This window comes from Austrofundulus limnaeus, unplaced genomic scaffold (assembly GCF_001266775.1).
Source record: "Austrofundulus limnaeus strain Quisiro unplaced genomic scaffold, Austrofundulus_limnaeus-1.0 Scaffold27, whole genome shotgun sequence".
Lineage (NCBI taxonomy): Eukaryota > Metazoa > Chordata > Actinopteri > Cyprinodontiformes > Rivulidae > Austrofundulus > Austrofundulus limnaeus.
This window is the reverse complement of record NW_013952429.1, coordinates 2,977,083-2,991,547: the sequence shown is the minus strand read 5'-3', so window position 1 is coordinate 2,991,547 and position 14,465 is coordinate 2,977,083. Positions and strand designations below refer to the sequence as shown.

The following is a 14,465-nucleotide window of genomic DNA, read 5'->3' as shown; positions in this document are numbered from 1 at the left end:
AATTATTACAAAAACACAAAATAAGTATAAATAAGTATTTACATTTGTGTAACCTTTGTTTTTAGGGTTATTAACAAAGTTTGTGTAYTCAGACCAGTAATATTTGGGGTCACAAGTTTTTGCCATGGATATTTTGTGGGTCAGAAGATAAAAAGTTTGGGAACCACTGAGCTGGAGAGTCCAGCCGAGTGGGAGACGGAAGCTGATCTGGGGTTGTTCCGGTAATCTTGATAAGATAAAAAGTTAAACTAAATATTTACTAATTCTCTTTTCCTCCTTTCTTAATCTAAACCTTGCCATAAGTTGAAATGCCTGTAAATTAAGTTTTTATAACATCCAAAACTTGTTTACTGTTTCATGTGTTCACTTTCTGAGTGTTTATTCACAATACTTCACATCAGACGTGAGGTGGTTTATTGTTAATATCTTATCTCATAAAGTTTTGATTATCAAGCTTTAATTGTACATAGTTAAGTTCATTTATCTGTAAATAAATAACTTTATTTTAGAAAATTGAACTGGACTGGAACTAACAAATTGTTGTCTTTTTCTCCCTTCCATTCTGAAAGGTATTGTCTTTCATAAAAGAACTTGTGTTTCCTCAGAAATTGAGAAGGTGTAGAACCTGGTGGACAAGGTTCTTACAGATTAAAGAAGTCCACATCTAAAATCTACAAACTGTGAAGGAGACCTTTTGTACCAAACAATTCAAGTTGTTGCTAAAAAGTATTTTGTGATGGATGAAAAAAAATGCAAATAAAATCTGAGAACCCAAAACTCGGTATGCTGTTATTACCTGTACAGTGATGTGCAAAAGTCTTGAGCTGCTTGTCTTTTTTCTTTTGTCAAACTTACTTTTTTCAGAGAGAGGTCTCATGCAAAAGTTTTCAACCAACACCTATATGATTAGATTAAAATAGATTATGATCAGGTCACGTTTTCAATCTTTTTAAACCAATTGATTTATTTAAAAACCAGCTAATAATTACWGTCATGTGAGCTGCATCAGATATTTAGGGTTTAAAAACAAAAATAAAACATGTGGTGTGTGAGCATGTGAGTTCCTTCCTCTGCACACACCCAGTAAAAATGAAACTATAATGAGAACAAAGTGCTAATTATCATTAGAAAATTMAATTAAATCTCRTTTTCTCCTGCTGCAACTCACATGAAAGGTTTGAAACTGTCAGATATTCCTCCTGATGCAAGCTGGTCCCAAATCTGAGGTCCCAGGACTAACCACTGAGCCACTGTAGCCACTAGGAATAAAAATTGATAAAAAGTCTAATGTGGAAACTTTATATAGTTACTAATTTATTAAACTATTGCAGTAGCACATATGCATAAGCACCCACACATCATACAGGCAGCTGTTTAAGATGTTCTGGTATTTGTTTGAGAAGTGACTTTGGTCATTGCAACATGGTGGCCCACGGGCCGTCAGTTGAATAGTCCTGCTGTAGATGCTTCGCAAATATAAAAATGATCAGAAATGATCGTTTTGAGCAGAAGCCATTGTGGGTGGAGTTAATAAACACGCATATGTTGGACTCTTAGTCTGTGTAGGTCAGATAAGACATTTGTGCCAAATTTCATCAGCTTTATGGATGTACAGGCTTGAAATAACAATTTTCAGTCATGTTTTCATCCTTTTGCCTACTGCTAGGTGGCATTTGCATAGAAAAAATAATATCATGAAATGATAGACCTTCATCAGAGCTAAAAAAATAAAAATAAAAATAAAATAATGAATCTCAAGTTCCTAAGTTGAATTGTTTTGAGATAAGCATTTTTGTATGTCCRGAAACCAGCTTTTCAAACAGTGCCCCCSACTTGAAATATGAGATTTACCTAATTTYATGCTGCTAGGTGCAGCCGTTTCTGTGCTACGGTTGACCAAACGCTTAACAGGAGTCATAATAATGTTAATGACTTTTCCATCTTGACTTGRGTTGTTCCRAACATTAATCAGCTGTAGAGGAGTGTCCAATGATTATTTACAAGAAATGAATTTAAAATCTGTCCAATGGTTTGCAAGAWATTTTGCTAATAGACTGAGCTGACTGCATGGCAACAACATTCAATATTTTAAATGAGCATATTTCACAGTATGTGTGTTGCTTCTGTGTGGTACGAGTGCAGGCTGTCAGGTGGTTTTTGCTGTGTCACTGTTTGGGTGGGGGGCTTTTGGAGGGACATAAATAAAACATATCAGATAACATAATGAGAGAAATTTCCTGTTTTTGTTGCAGGAGTGAGGAAATGGAAGCAAAACAAGGATGTCAGATTGAAAGTGAAAGTAAAACAGCTATAAAAGCAGCAGGTCCATCGAGTTTGCCTCACAGATCAGACTGAGGAGGAAACTTTTTCACTTCTGCTTCAAAGAAACAGAAAAACAAGCAAACATGAGTGAGTACTGTTGTTTAAAGCTTTAAATACATTTAGTTAATGCTGGATTTTTTTTGTTTATCAGAGATTTATAATAACTAAGTACATTTACTTGAGGATTTGTACTTTTACCAAGAATTTTTGAAAATCTTTACTTTCCCTTTTATTTTGTTACATTTCAAATTTAAAAACGATCCTTTTACTTTCTTTACAAAGTTAAATTTGTCTGATATGATGCCAACTAATTTCACTAGACCTATAGAGTAAACATGATGCAAATGTTCACATTTTATTTAAAGAAAATATATATATTGCTCAATTTAGTTATTTATTATTTATTTGTTTATTTAATCAGAACAGTGCACATTAATGAAGAATTTTATACTTCTGTATAAACTGTAAATGAGCCAGATTATAGCATTGGTGCTACAACATAACATGAGGTATTCAGGAAAGAAACACTACAACACAAGATCACAATAAACAACATCAAACAAAATCCAGACACATGTTCAGACAAATGACATTAAAACAATAAAATTATTCAATGATTACATGACTGAGAAATTTTAAGAAACTGTCAAGATGCTTTTTAAATATGTAATAATTGGGACTTTGTAAATTAAACAACTGTTTTTAAAATTGATAAAACTTTAAAAATTGAGCATATTATGTTTTCCTAAAATGTTACAGTGACGGAACGACAGGGGCTTTTGAGCAAAGGTTTTTAGATGTTAGATTTTTGGAGGGACATAAACAGAACATTTCATTAAGAAAACATAATGAGAGAAAGAGTTCCTGTTTTTTGTTGCATGACTGAGATTGAAAGTGAAAGTAAAACAGCTATAAAAGCAGCAGGTCCATCGAGTTTGCCTCACAGATCAGACTGAGGAGGAAACTTTTTCACTTCTGCTTCAAAGAAACAGAAAAACAAGCAAACATGAGTGAGTACTGTTGTTTAGTTAATGCTGGATATTTTATAGTTCTTTCGGAGATTTGTAGTAACTAAGTACATTTACTTGAGGATTTGTACTTTTACTAAGAAGTTTTGAAAATCTTTACTTTCCCTTTTATTTTGTTACATTTCAAACCTAAAAATGATACTTTTACTTTTTTTTTTACAAAATTAAATATGTCTGAACTCATCATGAAAGGAGTTAAATGCACTCTAAAAAATGTTGAATTTACTCAACCAGACAAGTCATGTCAACTGGTTTCACTAAACCTGAGTGAATATTGCTCAGTTACCCAACTTGGTTTAGTGAAATCTTTTTGGTTAAGTAATTTCAACAGTTTGTTTCTTGGAGGGTGTGTCCTTTCCTGAATTTTGTGAACAGTTTTATTACTAAATACTTTTCTCATCAGTGAAAATTAGTTTTACTAAAGTGATATGCTGCTGAGATACCGTTTGCTTTTACTTAGTAATTCTTTTCAAGTACTTTATAGACCTGTTCTTTAAAAATTAGTTTGATGAGCTTGAATTCATCATGTCAAACCTTTTTTTGTAGAAGTTTTCAAAAAAAAAGGGGAAATTTCTGTTAATTGTTATGAAAGTGTTGATGTTTTTAAAGTTGTTAATGACACCTAACATCCTGGAGTCTTTTAGGTCTGGGAAACATTGATAAGGTTGAAACTTCCGGAGCTTCACAGCAAACAGCCAAACAGGACAAACTGGGTGTTGTGGGTAAGAAATGCAGCTGATTCAACAGTTTTATCGTTTATTAAATAATTACCTGCAGTCCTGTTTCTATGAAGATTTTCTCACTGATTGTTTTAAACAGGAGTAGCTGCATCGGAGGCRATGGCTAAAACAGATGCTGGTAGGATGGGGAAATACAAAACAATCATCAACAACGTGGGAAGAAAACATGGGGTGGATCCGGCTCTCATTGCTGGCATCATCTCCAGAGAGTCCAGAGCAGGAAACACGCTGCAGAACGGTTGGGGGGACTGGAGTCCACAGAGGAATGCGTTCAACGCCTGGGGACTGATGCAGGTTCTGTCAAACGCCGTTTCACTCCACCAGAGCTACACCAAACACAAGATTTACCCAGCTTCTGTTCTGTGTTCTTCATAAGGTTGATGTTAATCCAAACGGAGGTGGACACACGAAACGGGGGGAGTGGAACAGCGAGGAGCACCTCAGCCAGGCCACCGAGATCCTTCTKTATTTCCAAGGTCGGATTCAGAAGAAGTTCCCTGGCTGGACCCCGGAGCAGCAGCTCAAAGGTTTGTTTCATTCAACACTTACTGTGTTTTAAAAAAAATCAGTTTTCCACAACCGTTTTCTCCTCTGTGTTTGTGTTTCTGCAGGAACGATAGCCGCCTACAACACAGGAGATGGAAGAGTCGACTCGTATGATAACGTGGATGCGAAGACAACAGGCAAAGACTACTCCAATGACGTTGTTGCCAGGGCTAAGTGGTACAAAAAGAATGGTTTCTGAAAGCAGCCGATAAACAAACAAGCACGTAAACAAAGCTAAACGTCGATAATGAAACATGTATGTTGTGTCCAAATAAATAAAACTCATTCCAAGCAAACATTGAAATTCTTCTTGAGTTTATTTCTACTTGTAGGGTCATAATTACTTGATCCCTTCTGATTTTCTAAGACTACAAATAAAGAAAGAAATAAACAGTATTAGATTGTAATGGAAGAACAAGCTGAGACTAGGAAGATTAGAAATAAAYTGACTGATCTGTGCGTCGTGTCGGCACAAAAACCAACCTGTGGAAGCCAGAAATCTGGTTTGGTTTCAGTAAAATTAAACAAACTTCAAACAAAARGTAAGAAAATTAGTGTTTGGTATATATATTTTTGTTGTAACAATGTTTCTTGGCAATAAATCTTACAGCAGACACCTGACTGGCAGCACCTGGGGGGGACCAGAAGCTCAAAACGAGTCAACAGCAACAGTAAAATAAGCTGTTTGGCAGAGAAGATGTGCACAACCCACAGACTCAGCTCTACTGTTCACCCCACAAATGCATGTTCCTGCACCATTTAAAAGAGAAATTACCAGGCTTTTTTAATGGTGTTCTGTAAGTCCTCCAATCAGGTTCCTGCCAAGTGTTGACTTCTGCCTCTGTCTGCTAAGATCACCTGGACCTGACCCCAGAACTACCAGAATCTTCCTTCATAAAATTTGTGTGCACTTTTTTATAAAGGTTTTTGCAGATGATGACTATGAACATGTAGTTTCTTGTTGATATTGTTTTATTTTTGTATTTTTATTCTATACATATGGACAAACACAGGGCTTAGAAATAAGTTAGGTCTGTGYCATCAAGGCTTCTCTGTAGAAACACCTGGACATGCTGAGTACTGAAGAAGCTCCTGCTCCAAAAGAGACATCTCCAAGAGCTCCAGTGAAAGCTGCAGCTGCCCATGTGGATGAGCCAAATGTCTTCTGGAGATGGTTTTATGGTTGGAAGAAACACAAAGTGACAAAAAATAGAAACAGTGTCGCTGCTACCAAGCACGGTGTTGGTGGCATCAAGCTGGACTAAACTTCACCTCGTGAGGGGTCCAGCGAGCCCAAAAACACATCAGAACTGGTTTCTGATTGGATAAATCAGGATAATGTCCCAAAGTTCTCAGTGGACTATGATTCAAATCAGAGTCAGCAGAAACCAACCGGTTTATAGAAACGGTACCAATTCCGCCAAAAGAGATGGTCAAACGTCCAGCTGGAATTACATCAGAAGTTTGTTGATGGCTATAAAAAAGATGCAACTTAAATGTTAGTTGTGTACTTATATACTTAACAATAGATATATAATTTTGCTCAAAGTGTGTTTTTTGTTGTTTTCTATGAGGAAAAAGGCCAACAGGGTTGACTTTTTGCGGGCGCTCAGCGGAAAGTGCAGTGATGCTGCTGGTGCTGCCGCAGGTCCACTTTGTGCTGGAAGCTGCAGGGGCAGCGGGGGCAGCGGTGGGCCCGGTCGTCTCTGTGTTTCCGGCCGTGAGTGATGAGGTTGGAGCTCTGACTGAACGCCTTGCCGCAGATCTGACACACGTGAGGCTTCTCCCCTGGCGAGCAGAAACAGGAACAGGGATCTAAAACGCAGCCTGATTCAGACGTGGCCAGAAGTGAAACACAGAATTCATTTCACAAAATGCAGCTGTAATCGAAACCCCGTCACTAGTGATAAATGAAAACATGAAGAAGACTGTAATGGCTTATCTGTCTTCTTGACTAAATGGTTAGAAGAGCAGAAGYTGCAGTATTGTTTTATCCAACTATATACATAGTTGGATAAACTTTACTGCATGAGACCATCAGGTTTTTCAGTGTCTCCAAAAAGATGAATATCTGTATTTTTTTTGTCTGTACACACTAAAATACAACTGTAGTTGGTGGAAGCTGATAAATTTTGACTTCCTGTTGCAAAAGAAGAGCTGCCAGCTAATCAGGGACAGAAAGCTGTGTGATAAAACAGTGGTTTTCAAAGTGGGGGCCGTGGCCTCCTGGAGGGCCATCAGGGGGCGCTAAGGGAGCTTCAGAAAGCTGACGGGAAGATTAAAAAGAAAATGCAAAAGCAAAAAACTAGACATGGGTTTTTACGATGTAAAAACAAGTGTGCATTGCCACGTAGCATGTCATTGCAGCATGGCTTTGCCTGCAGCATTGGACTTGCAGAATGACCTTTGAACAAGTTCAAATGTGGTTTCTATACCAGCTTGTGCCTGTCACATCAGCAGGTGTTTAGAATTAAGGTAATTGTGTGACAATATGAAGTTTGAAGAGATTTTTTCTTAAAGTTGCATTAGTCGGGTTTTGAACCCTGATCTCCCACATGAAAGCCCACAGTGCTCATCATGAGACTATATGAGATGTGGCAGAGGACAATCCCAGGGATTGGATGTATGTATACAGAAAAAGTTTACCTTGCCAATGCAATTATTGACACTTAAATGCAATATATTACAGCAATAGGACAACATAAAGACAGTATTACAGTAAAACATCAAAATACAATCATATTAATATTGTAATCACTGAACTACTGAGTTTAAATATTATGAAACTATGGTGCAGTATCATATTGTGTAGAGGCAGCAGGGGGCAGTATTGGACCAATACAAGGCTCCATTGACTGTCATTATAATTTATTAAACATTAATATTTCAAAAACTATAAGTTTTACAGGCACCAAAAGGCATAGCCATCATTTGGCACAGGGGCTTTACAGATATAAATTACAATGGCAGCTCTAGGACAAAGTATGCAGGAGGAGAAGCATGGCAAAGTTGAGATGACTTGGATGGGAAACAAATCACAATAGTGTGCATTGCCAATGCAATGCACACTGATAAATCCAATAAATCTTTTAATTTTTTACCATGAATTCAAACCTGTTTTTCACTCATTATCAGTGTGCATTGCCAATGCAATGCACACTATTGTGATTCGTTTCTCATCCAAGTAATCTCCACTTTGGCATACTTCTCCTCCTGCATACTTTGTCCTAGAGCTGCCATTGTAATTTATATTTGTAAAGCTCCTGTGCCAAATGATGGCTATGACCTTTAGTGCCTGTACAACTTATATTTTTGGAAATATTAATGTTTAATAATTTATACTGAGAGTCAATGGAGCCTTGTATTGGGCCAATACTGCCCCATGCTGTATCTACTCAGTACTGCACCATAGTTTAATAATATTTAATCTCAATGGTTCAGTGTTTACAATACTAATATGACTGTATTTTGATGTTTTACTATAATATTGTCCTAATATTGCTTTATTGTTGTAATATTTTTCAATTTAGTAACAACTGTTACATTGGCAATGTGGCCACTTTCTGCACACATACAAACCAAACCCTAGCATCATTCTCTACACAGCTCTAATGGTCTCATGGTTTGTGCCATGGGCTTTCATGTATGAGATCAGGGTTTGAAACCCAGCAACAGTAACTTTAACAGAAAATCTCTACAAACTTCATCTTGTCACACAATTACCCTTATTACAAACACCTGCTGACTTGACCAGCACAAGCTGGTATAGAAAACACATTTGAACTTGGTCACATTTCATTCTGCAAGTCCACTGCTGCAGGCAAAGACATGCTACAAGGCAATGCACACTTGTTTTTACATCATAAAAACCCATGTCTAGTTTTAAAATATATTTTCTAACAATATATTGAAATGTTCTTAAAGAGAGATGGGTAAAGTCCACTTTTTAAGCCAATAAATACATTGAGAGCTGAAAAGTCGGTGCATAGATATCGTTATATTCTGACTGGGTCAATATTTTTCAACCTGTTCAGTTTTCTCTATTTCCTATGACGTTTTCTGAACAATCATGTTAAATTATTTGTGACAGAACTGCCAAGGTCTGAACCTAACCACAGTTTGGTGGTCTTCATTCCCTTGTGGGTCAGACTCTGGCTCCAACATGTAAGGCTGTATAGACAAGTCTTCACTTCTTTTAATTAATTTGTAAATAAAAAGTTTCTGCGCCAATATGTAGTTGTAAATTCCTCTATCAAGCTAGCATGGACCACTCTGGAATCTGGAGGGGGGTAGTGTAGGAAGTTTCACATTTGGATTTTAAGAAACAGCCTCAAAAAGAGTTGATCGAGACATAGCAGAAAAGGGGTGAAAGAAGGGCTTGTGAAGTTTCAATAAGGAGGAATTCAGACCAAAGTATTGCAGTTCCACTTTATATGGACCCCAGTTGAATGATTTAAGTGTGGAACAATTGAATTAAAAGCAGGATGCAACCATGCACTGGACAAGAGGTGAGACACACCCCAGAGAGTTTCTACAGAAATGGTACAGATTCATGCTCACCCTTAGTGACAACTGTTTTTACAGGCAGGGCAAACTGATGGTTTAGGGAGCAGATCCACTACTGGAGTCAGGCAATTMAAATCCATTAAAACCTACCGGTGTGAATGAAGGTGTGTTTCTTCATGTCGGACTTCTGGTGGAACCTCTTGCCACAGTACTGGCAGGGGTAGGGCCGCGTGTCCGAGTGGATGAGCAGGTGGGTGGAGAGGGTGGAGGAGCGCTTGAACACTTTCCCACACACGGTGCAGCCGAACGTCTTCTCCTGGAGCAACAGGGAGGTTCGTATTCAAGGACAGGTGGAATGCCTCATGCTGTTGGTGATAACTGATTCAAATAAACCGACCTTGCTCCTGTACGGTGGCCGTTTGCTCACCGGCCCGCTGGACTTGAGCTGCTCTACAGACAGATGTGTTTTGTTTCTCTGGCTCTTACAGACGTGGGTCTTTAGACTCGACAGCGATGAAAATACCTGCATACAGATATAAGTTTTAGATAAATTGAATTATTTTACAGTAGTTAAATCCGTGGCGGTCTTTACTGGTGCTCAAAAGAAACYATTTACAAGTTAAATACAGTTTTTTAATCCTCATAAGATAAATTGTTTTATAAAGTGGATATTTCAGTCACATTGTTGTGAAGGTGTGCAAATGCTGTTTTTTGTTGTATTTTGGTATGCTTGTGTGGTGGAACTAATACTTTTTGTCTCTGTGTCTATAGTGTATAATAATGTGTTGTGATGTTGGATTTTGTGCGCCTTTTATGTTCTGCAGAACAGGAACCTGCTGTAAAACAGCAATTTTGCTGAGTCAGGCCTGATTTGTATAAATTTTTTTCCCGTTTTTAAAATCAATCAATCAATCAATCAATCAATCAATCAATCAATCAATCAATCAATCAATCAATCAATCAATCAATCAATCAATCAAGGCCCTTTGGACGGAGTCTTACTTTGTTGCAGACAACACACTCTTGTCTCAGGACGCCACAGGAGCCGCTCCTAGTGTCCCTCACAATCAACGGGGGAGTCAGGTCTCCAAGTCCCAGAGAGACTTTGTCTTTGAATCCTGAGCCGATGTGCGAGCTCAGCCACGCTGCCTGTGTGGAAGAGACAGATCCATCCTTCTCCACTTGGGTCAAAGTGTTGCAGAGCTCAGCAAGTCCTGCAGAGGGGGAAAAGAAATCCACTTTTCAGAACTCGTAACTTATGTAGCTACTTTTTCCAATGACTGTGGGGTAATCTGGCTTTGTTACTCACCTTTGGTTTCTTCACTGAAACATTGGAAGGGCCCGGTTGCATCAGAGCGACCAGAAGGTTCTGTTTGTGACAAAGGGATGGACGCCGGCTTTATAACTGGTGTTTCTGCTGCGGAGTACTGCAGGGATCCACCCCAGGACTCCACTTTTTGCTCCAGCTGGATGAACTCTACAGGGGTGGCTCCAGGACTGGGGCTTCTGGCTGAGGGCCGCAGGTAGTGCAGCCCCCCTCGCTTCACCAGGAAAGACCGAGGCATCGTTCAGCGTGGTGGAACACCTGATTCAAACTGGACTACACCATGAAAATAAATATAAATGTGCAGAGATGATTAATCTGACAGATTTAGAGTAATACACAGATCAGTTTAGTTTGACGTCTCATTAATCTTTTACAAACATCCGGCCAGCAGAGGGCAGCAGATCTGTCTCTGATGGATCCTGAGAGTCAGAAAACAGATAATATTTTGTTTGTGGTTCCAGCTTTTTCTGAGTGAACTGTAGAATCTGAACATTTGACTCAGTCGATTTATTTTTTCATTTGATGCGTACAGAACATGTCAATTTAATGTTTCATACTTTACAATGCATCCAAAACAACCAAATCTTCAAATCAGTATTTTAAGATAAAGACCTAGCATTCCTTGAAAGAATGCCTATCACCCTCCGCCCTTTATGCCAAATTTTAGAGTAAAATTTATGCTGGCATTATCCTGCCAGAACTCTCGCGCGAGCAAATTTAAATCCTATGCACGCCTTTCTCGCGAGAGTTATGGCAACTTAATGCCACCATAAAAAATAATTTTATAAGAAAAAATTTTGCAGTTTTGTTCAAATGCTGTAAATTTACTGGGACATCCTGGTGCCATAAAGGAGTTCTTGTGTCAAGGTTGAGCTACAGGACTGATGAGCTAATGGCTGGTCTGAGCACAGCAATGATGGATTTTAAAACTCCAGTATCCAAAACGTCACTGTCATCAATTTCACAATAACATGTAGTTCTTTCGGGCCTTTTATGGTTCAAATAGACTTTACATTCTATGTTGGTGTAAAAGTTTATAATAAAGTAAAGCAAAGTGAATTTTTTTATGTCATGCACCACAGGCGCTCAGCTCAAACGAGCTTACAAGACACAATAAAACACATTCCCACAGGCGGACAGACATAAACATTCTTTGTGTCTAGGTGCTTTTAACAGAAATTGCACTAACTAAAATACAAAATACTTAAATAAATACTAAATTTAAAAAATCTGAATAAACATCAATAACTTTACCAAATAATTAAATTCTCAAAATCAAATACAATAAAACAAAACGAGTACCCATTTTCAATTTCACCCAAATCAGTTGTCATAATCATGATTTTAATTAAAAGTGTTTTTAAAATGACAACAAAGTGACAAGACTATAAGTTGGGATTGTTGGAGACACATTTGTGTCTCATTATTGTAAAAAAAGTTTATTTTGCTATGAAGTTTCTTTGAATTCTCAAGATTTGCAAATCTGCATTCTCGGTCGTGCACATTATTCATCTTCCCACCGTCTACGACTGAATCAATCAGAACTAGTTTTTAAAAATAATCATTATTCATCGTCAGTTTTGGGTTTAGACCTGAATATTCAGGCCTGATCTCACAAAGAAAACTCCTTGCAGACGTCAGAATACAGATGTTCTTGGTTTATAGATTCTAATTTGAAACAATTTTAAGATTCCCATCAACGTTGCAACTATTTTGTAGCGATGGCCGACCCAAAAAAAAAAAAAAAAAACTCTGGTTTTGGTGCCACCCCAAGACTTTCAGAGGCCCCMTCATGACCACATCTTTAAAACACTTCCGGAGGCGCCACTGGATGCTCTGCTCTGATTATCAGTCCTAATAAAAAAAACAGGACTAAACAGTTTTATCCCCTCAGGAAAAAAAAAGCATAATTTGATTCAAGCACCACTTTGAATAAAAAAAATAGCTTTTCTTTTCCTGATCGCTAAGGGTCCTGCAAATGTCTAACACTTGAACTGAAACTCACACAAACTTTGACACGTCAGAATTGCAGCTGTGTCACTAAATGCAACACTTTATGACTCAGCTTCAGCTCATCACACTTGAAGAGGACAGGAGCTGTTAACAACTGTTAACGTCTGCAGACCGGGCCGCAATTTAAGAAATTCTCCATTGGAAGTCAGATGATCAAAGAAGAAATATAACATTAATACTCAAACTGAATTTGTTCCTTAATCCCTCAAAAATGACCCTTTCAAACTTTTTGACGATCCCTAAAATAATAAAGAAATATAAAAATGTAAACATTTCTCTGAAGGTTTTAAATAAGCAATATATTCCCAGTGTGTAAATCTTTTTTGTGCCACAAAATTGTGCCACATTTTACAGTTTATTGACTTCAGATTAGATCAAATTAAACTGATCTTTTTCAACTCAGRAGACAAAGAGAGTGAGAGAACCAAGAGCAAATAAAACTGAAAAACTTGACCGATTTTATGGTTTTATAATAACTTCCTTATCACTCGCTGTCAAAAAGTGAAGGCGAGTGATAAAGAAATATCTYATAAACTCAGGAATTTTAATGAAACTTTCAGACGGTCATTAATTAAAGTTAATCTACAACYGATTAACTTTTAAAGTAAAACTGATTGAAGACTCACAGCTATCTGATCCTTAAAAACCACAAAATACTTACAGATTTCGAGCTACAGCTTGGTGTAACAGATTTATTTACGAAACGCACTTCAAAGGCTTCTCGTGCATATTTGCCTAAAACTTTAGCATTATCACAGTGTTAGCAAAATATCTGGATTGAATTAAATGAAACTTTTCAGAAAGTCGTTACCGAATCTACAACTGAAGAACTTTGTGTCACTTTAATTCAAGATTAGAAAAATKATTCTAACTCAGACAACTTTRCAGATTAGATATTATTATTATTCGATTAGCTAGATAGCTAGACAGAGATAATTTTGAGTCAACCTAGTTTAAAATGTCCACCACAATTAATCATCAGGGAGTTTTTTTGGGGTGTGTGGTTGCAGCWGAGTCATCCACACAAACTCTGAGGGTGAACTTGTGCGCAAATTTATWTTCAGGTTTGACCAAAAYGGCAACAACTCCTCAACTGAACACAATTCATGTTTTAAACTCCGACTCTGAGAGGTGGCGGTCGACGTGCTTTTCTACAAGGAACGTTTAGCTTTTCATTTAAAACGTATTGACAGCTCACAGATGAATGGAGTTAATATCTCATTTGAAACAAACTTGGCTCAGAATGTAAGAACTCAACTGAACCTGCTGAAAACTGAGATTAATTAGTAGAAATCATCTTTTCATCACTTCACAAATGTCTGTTTCTTCACACAAGAAACGGATTCAGTTTTACAGGCCAGTTCCTGAGTCACAGTTTAAAAAAAAAACGAATTTTAACTAGTAACAATGAACCATTTTAGCTGCTTTAGTTTTTCAAGTTTAGGACTTTTTAAATCCAAAAATCACAGTTTTCAGTTTCAGGATTCGTTGAAGAGGATGAGCAGCGCAACCTGAACAGGATCTTGCCTGGACATCCTGTCAGGGGTTGCAGAAGAGTTGCTTTTAATGACAGTGATTTATTTCCACACTTTAGCAGGCAGATGGTGTCTAACAGAACTCAAGCTTTCTCTCAGCACCAAACTGCATCTGATCTGAGTCAGGATTTGTGTGAAAACCTTTAAAATGATCAGAGATCTTCCCTTCAGCATAAAGAGTAAATTATATCAGAAAACCRCCTGTAAGTCAAAGATTTGACTTCGTTTCATGGAGAATTGTGGGTCACATGAGGAAAACAGCATTTGAGTTTCATAGGGATTCGTATTTTTGATTCATCCAGCAGCATCTAACAGAAATAAAACACTCACCAGATCTCACATCCCACCAGAGCTGCTCAGCATCACTCAGACACTCTGTCCCTGTGTGTGACAGACAGGTTTATATAGTCAGAGGACACACACACACACACACACACACACACACACA

General features: G+C 37.6%; 2 protein-coding genes across 2 annotated transcripts; one reads left to right on the top strand and one right to left on the bottom strand.

Annotated features, from left to right (window-relative positions):
• Positions 1-2,334: 2,334 nt before the first annotated feature.
• LOC106515289 (lysozyme g) lies at positions 2,335-4,932 on the top strand (the record flags this gene model as incomplete). Its single annotated transcript, XM_014005005.1, is given in 5 exon segments — positions 2,335-2,409; positions 3,995-4,072; positions 4,170-4,384; positions 4,467-4,617; positions 4,702-4,932. Coding segments are annotated over 5 exon segments (582 nt in total). The 3' UTR covers positions 4,836-4,932.
• A 658-nt stretch (positions 4,933-5,590) lies between these two features.
• LOC106515286 (zinc finger protein Gfi-1b) lies at positions 5,591-14,439 on the bottom strand. The gene is made up of 6 exons (XM_014005002.1): positions 14,348-14,439; positions 10,452-10,742; positions 10,145-10,356; positions 9,540-9,665; positions 9,293-9,458; positions 5,591-6,424 (listed from the first exon to the last, which is right to left on the bottom strand). Exons 2-6 carry the CDS (start codon positions 10,705-10,707, stop codon positions 6,246-6,248), a joined length of 939 nt encoding a protein of 312 aa, XP_013860456.1. The 5' UTR covers positions 10,708-10,742; positions 14,348-14,439; the 3' UTR covers positions 5,591-6,245.
• Positions 14,440-14,465: the final 26 nt, after the last annotated feature.